General features: G+C 36.9%; 2 protein-coding genes across 2 annotated transcripts; one reads left to right on the plus strand and one right to left on the minus strand.

Annotated features, from left to right (window-relative positions):
• Positions 1–1,271: 1,271 nt before the first annotated feature.
• On the minus strand, positions 1,272–1,574 carry HELRODRAFT_85925 (hypothetical protein; the record flags this gene model as incomplete). Its single annotated transcript, XM_009026674.1, has 1 exon — positions 1,272–1,574. One exon carries the CDS (start codon positions 1,572–1,574, stop codon positions 1,272–1,274), a length of 303 nt encoding a protein of 100 aa, XP_009024922.1.
• Positions 1,575–4,550: 2,976 nt separating this feature from the next.
• HELRODRAFT_178698 (hypothetical protein) lies at positions 4,551–8,323 on the plus strand (the record flags this gene model as incomplete). Its single annotated transcript, XM_009026782.1, has 5 exons — positions 4,551–4,625; positions 4,680–4,765; positions 5,184–5,316; positions 7,653–7,844; positions 8,222–8,323. 5 exons carry the CDS (start codon positions 4,551–4,553, stop codon positions 8,321–8,323), a joined length of 588 nt encoding a protein of 195 aa, XP_009025030.1.
• Positions 8,324–9,505: the final 1,182 nt, after the last annotated feature.

Consider the following 9,505-nt stretch of genomic DNA (forward strand, 5'->3'; position numbering starts at 1 on the left):
TCGAAGGATGTATTTGTTAGAAGTCTCTTTCTTCAGATTGTGTACCAAATCAGATCTTAAAATCGATTTTGTTGCTCCGGTGTCGACTGTAATTACACATTCTCGTTGATCAACTTTTCCGTTCAGCCATAGGTCGTTTCGATTTCGATGTAGTCTGGAAACGTTAATTACGGTACTGGGGGCGTCAATTCTACTAGCCAACCTCTGCCCCACAAAGTTGGCTCTTATTAGTTTTCCGCCCCTTCGTTAGAAGAGGCCGATCGTGATACAGGATCATCTTCTCTTCTTTTGCGCCATCTTGTCGCGCAATTTCGGCAGTAGTTATCTTTTAGGCGGTGTTTACAATCACGACGTAGATGGCCTTTTTCACCACAAATCCAGCATTGGGGTACACCTTCTGGCAAGAGCATTCTTCATGTACTTGGCGTAGACGTACGTCACTTTTTGATGCTTGCTTTGCCGATTCAAAAGTGAGACTGTGCGCAACGGCATCCTTGAGTTTTCGTTTATCTGACAAGAGAAGGGATTGCTTGAGTTCCGAATCACGAAGAGCTTTGATAAACGTATCCAGGGCAGTTTCGTCTCTATGCTCGGGGTCTGATGTCGGATAAGACAGCAATGTCTACCGTTCGATATCTTGTGCCAGCTGCTGAATGGATTCACCAGATCGTTGCGTTCTGTTTCTAAGCTGAGACCGATAAATCTGTTTCATGTGTTCTTCACATAACGTAAGTCCAACGCGCTAACCAGAACTTCATAGTTGAAGTGGTTCTCCGCCGGAATCGTCTGAAGAACCTCTGCTGCTGAACCTCGCAGGGCCAGTATCAGTGCTGTTGCTCGTTCTTTTCCGTTCCAACAGTTACTAGTTGCCGCTGCTTCGAACTGGGTTTGATAAACGTTCCAGGACATCTCTCCGTCAAATGCTGGTACCTTCAAAGTTCTTCCGGATGCGTGATCTAACGGCATGGCCATTTTTTTGGATTGCTCCAATTCTCGCTTCAATTTGTCTATCTTGTGATCTACCTGTGATCAAGTTTCTGCTCGATCATTTCTATTCTTGTTGACTGTTCTTCAATCTGTTCTGCCACTTCCAATTTTACGTGTTTTAGCTGGTCCTTGATCTGTTTTAACTCCTCTGTCTGTCGTTCGGACTGTTCCTTGACCTGTTCGGACTGTTCCTTGATCTGTTGTTTTAACTCTTCTGTCTGTCGTTCGGACTGTCGTTCTGACTGTTCTTTGATCTGTTTTAACTCTTCTGTCTGTCGTTCGGACTATCGTTCGGACTGTTCTTTGATCTGTTTTAACTCTTCTGTCTGTCGTTCGGACTGTTGTTTTATTTCAGTTGACATACTAAACAGAAGTTCCATCATTTTAGCGGTTGTAAACGTGCCTGTGCTAATTTCATTGTCTTCGTCAGCACCATCAAACTTGAATTCGTCTGGGTTCTTACCTTCGTCAATGAGAGCTTCTCTCAAACGTGCTACTAGTACTTCTTTGTTGCCACTTGTGACAAGGCTTCGTTTCTGTAGTTCTTCTCGTAGCTGAACTACGTTCAAACCACACAGTTTTGACATCGTGTTCTTTTTCTCTGAGTAGTAATTCGCGGGTCGAAGATCCCACTTCTGACACCAATGTTATAATATTCTCGCTGTCGTAACCGATTTACGATGCGACGGGTTCAAATCTTCGATTGAATAAAATACTTCAAACAGTTATTCGTTATTAAACTTTATTTACAGAAGAAATCAACTAATCGTTTATTTCTAGCAAATTCAAATTAACGCAACAATTAACTTTTAAATTGTTTAAAATCTATCGCTATGACAACGTCAACAAACAAATCAAATATCGCTTTAAATAATTCACCGAATCGCTATTCACGAAATCACAAAATCACGAATTTCACTAATCACGAATATCACTAATCACGAATATCACTAATCACGAATATCACTAATCACGAATATCACTAATCACGAATATCACTAATCACGAATATCACTAATCACGAATATCACTAATCACGAATATCACTAATCACGAATATCACTAATCACGAATATCACTAATCACGAATCTTCTTGCGACGTGCGCTTATATACTCTTCGCAAGCGTCGTTTCTAGATTCTTCCAGATGGTCCGATTCTAGCATACTCTAGAATGCTCCAGTCACTAGAACATTCCAGAATACGATAGAATCCAGTGCGTTCGGTATCACGGTTATAACAATATATTATTGTGCTCTGTAGACTTGCGAGCTGTCGATTGATACAACAGACAAACATTTAGCCATCCACCTGTACAATATATCAAAATCTATGCAAATGCCACGTAGTTGCTTTTCTTCAGGGTTCTGACTTAATATTATGACCTATTATCTCATACAGTCAAAAATTTCAAATTCATAATTTTCTGTTTTTGCTTACAGCTGCAAAAGGATTATTGGTTATCATTTTTAGTAGCAACACGTGGAAAATATCTTCATGGTTTTTACGGTTGTAAAATGAATTGGAATTCAATAAATTTTGGATTATTTTTAAAATGTTGATGGAGTTACGTGTGAAGAAGGTCGGTCATTAATGTCAGATGTGGCTTGGTTCAGTCGGGTATTTGCTCTGGGTCGAAGGTGGTTGCATATTTTTGCAAGCAGTCGCAAACTTATTGGCACACCACAATGAGGTGTTGCTCAGTTCCACCAAAGTGGTTAATGGGTGGTTTTAAAACAACAATTAAATTTAACTGTTTTTTCATAATCATCATTCTCACCATCATCCCAACTGTCTTTGTCGTCGTCATCAACGCCATCATAATCATCCTCATCATTCTCATCATCACCATCATCACAGCTGTCTTTTTCGTTGTCATCATCACCACCACAATCACCATCACAATCATCATCAAGAGTTGTTCTTCATCCATTTTTATCGCCATGTTGGTTCTGAGAACAATGCTGTAAACATTTTCCTTCGTCTGTTTTAACGCGTTATTAGGCGTCCAATCATCTGTTGCAGGTTCCTTCCTTCGGTTCCTCCTCTGTCTCGCCGCTTCCCTGCTCACAAAATTGTTTCAATTATTCATCCACATCTGCTAACAATTTATGGCAAGTTTCATTTTTCTTGCATTGTAATATGAACAACAAAATAGTAGTATGTAGTAAACATCCTAGCGATGTTTTATTTTAAATATTGTTAACAATGACGTCATGTTTTGTTTTATTGATTCAGCTGCAGGTACGAATCATGGGCAGATTTGTTATCATCAACGTCAATTAGTGTTTTAATTTAATTTAAATTTTCTCTGACGCGGTTTTCAATTTTAGAAATAAAAATAACTGACAACTTGGTCGAAATGGACAGACCGTGCAACTGCTCGCCTCTGCATGCATTTTATTGTAGGTTGCTTACGGTATTATCACAAAACACCAGGTAGGCATGCATTATAATGTAAATGTATCAACAAAAGAAATTAAAGCAAGGCAATCTTTAAATTTTATTCTAAACGTGAATCATGTCACAATTTATTTTAAAAAATACATGAAAATTCACCTTTAATAGTTGAGAATGGCGTTAAATGACCTTTTAAAGCCAGACTGCATTGAACAACTTATAATTTCGCTTCCATTACTTTTGAACAATTTGCTCGACAAATTGTTGCTAATGATTGCTTGTTAAACCAGTTTTAAAATGTCGACAAAATTTCTTATTTCAACCCAAGAAGGTACTAAAGTACACCCATTATAAATGAATGGTGCTAAAATGTCTCCTGATCGTTTAAATAACTTAAAATAACTAAATTTATAAAAATATGAAATTGAAATTTGTAAAAATTGTCGTTTAAACATTTGTTCTAGAAATGTTTATTTGACTTTTGATTTTTTAGCCTTAGAATACAGTTAAAATTTCAATTGCATGAATGAATAAAATTGTTTAATAATGTATGAAGCAGTATTCTTAAAAAGTCGTCACCTATGCTAAATTAGGATTGATTTTTTTTTTATATTTATATGTTCATTGATTCGGTGACCAGTTTAATGGCAGTACATTTATGGAGTATTTCATAAAATAATTCAAACAGCTTCTGAGATTGACTTACACCTGTCTGGGACACGAACAACATGCCCGCTTTTGTGTTGGTTTCTTGCTTCTATACCTTGATTAATTAAAAAAATCTTGTTTTTAACAAAACGTAATGCGAATAAAATTAATTAATAAACAAAAAACTCGATCGATCTCCACTAAATTAGTTAGAAACAGTTTCCAATGCTTACCGATGTTATATGGGTGATTGTTAACGTCGGTGGTGAAAGCTTCACGAACCCTCAATGACTTCCTTGTTGAGTCCACTTTTTAATTAAATTAAATTCTCAAATTATAAAGACATTTTATAATACAAATTTTAAAAATTGATTCGTTGGCCTGCATTTTAATGTATCCATTTACACATATAAAAAAATGAATTTACGAAAAGTCATGGATGGAAATCTTCAATTGGTAGCTGCAGTTTCTAGGCCATCCCTGCCTCGGCTCTGCATCATGCAGGTTGATTGAAAGATGGCGATGGCGAAGATGAGAGTAGGGGCAGGAAGGGTGAAAGGAGGCAGAGGAAGGATTTGCATGCGATCGATGGTGGAAGGCAATGAAGGCATGCATATTGGTGCGACTTTATGACGCATCACGAAGGAGTCAGTTCAAGTTTTGTCGCCCCATTGTGCATTTGTGTGTGAGGGTGTGTGGCTGTACGTTCCTGTCTTTAAACGTGTGTGCATGTACGTGAGCTCGTGTACGTGTGTGCACGTGAGTGTGTGTACTGTGAGGGTGATTACTCGTTTTCAGTCGGCATTAATCCATCTTTAATTCCTAACCGCAATCTGTCCCGAGTTATATTTCAAAATTTCAAACTTCATTTAAAACGTTTGCCTGAATCTTAATGTTTCCATTTACGCTTATATCAGCAGACGATTTTAACACGTCGCATATGCGTGTTGGAGTGTATGTGTTTCACTGCATGTTTGTATCATCTTTCTAGAGATATTGAACAATTTAACAACTGTTTATGTGTTTATTATTTATGTGTTTAACAATGTTTACGTGTTTATTATTTATGTGTTTAACAATGTTTACGTGTTTATTTTGCGTTTATGTTGTCAAAATATTTAAATGTGTAATATATTTATCCTATGTTAGCTTACAATCGAATCTATTGAAATGTTGGAGGAGTGCAATTGAAATGTTGGAGGAGTGCAATCGAAATGTTGGAGGAGTGCAATTGAAATGTTGGAGGAGTGCAATTGAAATGTTGGAGGAGTGCAATCGAAATGTTAGAGGAGTGCAATTGAAATGTTGGAGGAGTGCGATTGAAATTCACGTGCAAACAGCGTACAGGCAAGTTTCATATTGATAAAATTAATTCATCATCGTTGGACTGTCTGCCTGTATTGCTATACACCCAACAACCTCGCCTACTGGTTCGCCACTCTGCTGTTTGTGTTGTTGTCGAATTGTTGTTGTTGTTTCTAGTTATGCTGTTGTAATTGTTTGTGTTGTTGACGTTGTTGTTGTTTCTTTCAAAATTTTTGTATTAAATCATCGTTTACTGAAATTCAGAATTTCCAGCTGTGGGTGGTTGACTAATTCCGCTTTTGTTGCATTGCTTGTTGTATTGTTGTTGTGTTAAAATTCGCTATCATTTTGTGGCTGATGATGTTTCCAAAAATGTTGTTGTTGTTGGATGTGATTGTTGTTGTTGTTGGATGTGATTGTTGTTGTTGTTGGATGTGATTGTTGTTGTTGTTGGATGTGATTGTTGTTGTTGGATGTGATTGTTGTTGTTGGATGTGATTGTTGTTGTTGTTGGATGTGATTGTTGTTGTTGTTGGATGTGATTGTTGTTGGATGTGATTGTTGTTGTTATTGAATTCTGACGACTGGCATCAACTGATTGTCTAACACTAATCGATTTGATGACTGATGAGATGGATGGTGTGGAGTGGGTGGACGAGTGTAGTGCTCTTGGGTCCTCGTGTCATTCAAGTCCAAAGCTTGCCTGCCGTCTCTGCAACGTTTTGTCAAATTGTGAGGTGCACAGCCACCCACCCACGGCGATTATGTTGGTCGGGAGGAACATTATATTTGCGAATTTGTCCGTATTTGTCCGTTTTAAGGTAGACGCACACGTTCAGAACCGCATTTGGGATTTGAAAAATTAACCAATTTTATTATTTGTAATTTCACGCTTTCAAAGCAAGAAAATATTCAAACTGGATCGTTAATATTCGGAAACAGTCAGTTATGAACTTTTAGTTTAAACTCAGACGATGGAAGAATCTGGAAATAGCAGAAAAGTTATAAATTTACCTGAACTGTGCACATCCAAATAACGTTTAACTCAAGTTGCGTCATTGAACATATTTTATTTTATAAATTGAACAAATGCTGGAAAAGAAGTTTTAAGCAGATGCAAACAGATACGAACAGATACAAACAGATACAAACAGATACAAACAGATACACACAGATACGAACAGATACAAACAGATAAAAACAGATACAAACATATAAAAACAGATACAAACATATAAAAACAGATACAAACAGATACAAACGAATACAAACAGATACGAACAGATGCAAACAGATACAAACAGATACAAACAGATACAAACAGATGCAAACATATACAAACAGATACAAACAAATACAAACAGATGCAAACAGATACAAACAGATACGAACGGATACAAATAAATTCCTAAACTGACAGAAAAAAGTACAGAGCGTTGAACTTAGCGAGATACGACACGTGCAAGTGACTTACTATTGTGACGTAACATGATTAATTGGACAGACTCGTGTCCAAACAATCGGCCACCGTTCATTGAGTAGACGAACCTCCCTTCAAGTCTTCACTAACTTAATGGGTTTGTTTACTAGCTGCTTCACTATTCATCATCCTAATGTCGCTTTTTTCACTGGTTGTGACAACTTCTGCGTCTGTCAGAATCTGATTTTTTAAAGAATAATAAAATAATACTTCTTGTGGTTGTAATGTGTGTGTGTGTGTGTGTTTGTTGTTGGTTATTGTCGTGGTGATTGTGTGTGTTTGTGTGCGTGCGTGTGTGTGTGTGGTTGTGCCAGTGTCATAGTGTGTGTTTGTGTGTGCGTGTGTGTCCATGCATGTTGTGTTGTAGTGTGCGTGTGGTTTGGTGTGTGTGAATGTGCGTGTGGGTATTTTGTTCTCGTGTGTGTGTGTTGTGATGAGGTTTTTTGCTCTTATATTCAGCATTCTTGCAGTATGGTTAACCAAGTGCATTTTAAAAATTCGTGGATGGATGTTGGTTGAAGAAACGAACGCATGCCATAACAAAAGGCTGAACTTAAAATTCATCGAAGTTTGTATTGAATTGCTCTTTTTATTAAAAACAAGTTGGTAAGTTGGGTGCGTAGGACGGTACTCTGCCGGGTTAACAAGCAACGAGACGAAATATCCATCCAATAAGCTGGCATCTTCTTACAATCATTATTATATCAACAATTTCATTTTAACCATCTAGGCGACTTACTATTTACTAAAAATTCATCATCTTCATCATCATCGTCATCATCACTATCAACGTCATTATCATCACCACCTTCACCATCATCATTTGTTCTCAGCAAAAAATAAAGCACCATTTTAATTTGTTGCTAATCGGGTTAGTCAGCAGTTACATGGCAAATGATGCTGACGTACAGAGATATTTTGAAATTGGCTCTCCATGTTTGGCGAGTGACACCTCGAGTCATTTGGAGAACAACTCCATCCCACCCGATCCTGAAGTTGCCAACCAGAATCCTCCAATTGTGGCAGTGAGATTTCATTTTCGAGTGAATCTGAAATTTTGAATTTGAAATTTCAAATGAGATCATTTTTAATCTCATTTTAATTCGTCTCATCTCCACTCCACCCCCTCACATCTGTAACGAACCTAACAAATTTCAGAGGCACATGCTTGCAAGAAATGTTCGCAAGAAACATCTGAGTGTCATTCATCAGCCCACAACCGCGGCCTAGTCAGAAATTTACTTAAATTTGTTTTAAACTGTGGACGATTTATTTTGCTTAACATACAATTTCTAACAAATAAGGCTGTTAAAACAAGTAGTTTTTTTTACATAATTTAGCCCAACTTTACTTACTGTTGGTTGGGGTTTTTGCATATTTTATAGCAATTTTGTCTTCCCAGGTAACAATTTTCATTGTGGGCGAGGTTCAGCCCCTTCGCCCCCTTCGCAGTGAAGCTAGCGCTTCTTCAGTCCTCTCAACCGAGGCGTTCTTGAAATTCTGAAATTCATCATTGCAATTATTACGTCATAAATATTTTCATGAAATTATTTATTATTAATAAATAAATAAATTAATTAATTAATCGATTATTATGAATAAAATTTAATAATAACATTTCAGTGAATTTGTAGGTGGTTGAAAGGTGTGAGAAGAGCGAAGTTAGGAAGTGGCCGACCTTGTATCAAATTAATTGCTCTGCAGTTTCTGCGTTGAAAAACACTTTTTAAAACATTTTGAAGACATTCTTAATTGAAAAATACTAACATTTATAAATAAACGAAGACATTTTTAATTGAAAAGTACTAACTTTTATAAAGAAATGAACAGACAAATAAAAGCAATCAAATAAACAAAACAATGAAATCTTATTGCAAAAAGTACAAAATGACAACATTTAAATGTGTGCTGAAGCATTTCGAACAAGTAAACCAAGGCAAATAGTTTCAAACGTTTGTTTACATATTTGTAGGTTTGTTTGTTTGTCTTTGTATGTTTCATTGCCTTTAAAACAAGTCGGAATTTTTGTTGGTTTGATAGTAAGCGTAATGTGTTGACGTAACTGCTTGCAAACAAATATAAATCATATAAATCACCTACATAGCTTCAGGGGGCCTCTGCAGAAATTGAAATGCTGGATGAATGTATGTGTGTGTATGTGTGTGTGTATGTGTAGGTGTGTGTATGTGCGCGCGTTTGTGTGTGTGTGTATGCTGGTGTGTGGCGTATGTTTGAACGTATGAGTTTGTCGTTATTACAGTGTGTGTGGGTATGTCTGTATGTATGTGTGTAAGTATATGTTGTGTAGATAAGAGTAAATAGTTTGTATATCTGTCATCTGTGTGTGTGTGCGTGTGTATGTGCGTGTGTGTGTGTGTGTGCGTGAGTTTATGTATGTAGTTGTGAGGCTGTGTGGTTTTGTGGCATTTAGGGTGAGATAGGTTGGAATGTGATGCTGTCGTCACTCTTTGTCCCTTATTTAGTGTGGATGTTTAGTTATTTTGTATGCATGTGTGTTGTTGTTATAGTTAATGATATTGTTGTTGATGATGTTGCTGTTGATGTTCTAATTGTTGTTGTTTATGATATTGTTGTTGATGATGTTGTAGTTGTGGATGTTGTTGTTGTGTTGATGATGATGTTGTTGTTGATGTTGTTGTTGATGATGATGATGTTGTTGTTGTTA

The sequence above is a fragment of the Helobdella robusta genome, assembly GCF_000326865.2.
Source record: "Helobdella robusta unplaced genomic scaffold HELROscaffold_49, whole genome shotgun sequence".
NCBI lineage: Eukaryota > Metazoa > Annelida > Clitellata > Rhynchobdellida > Glossiphoniidae > Helobdella > Helobdella robusta.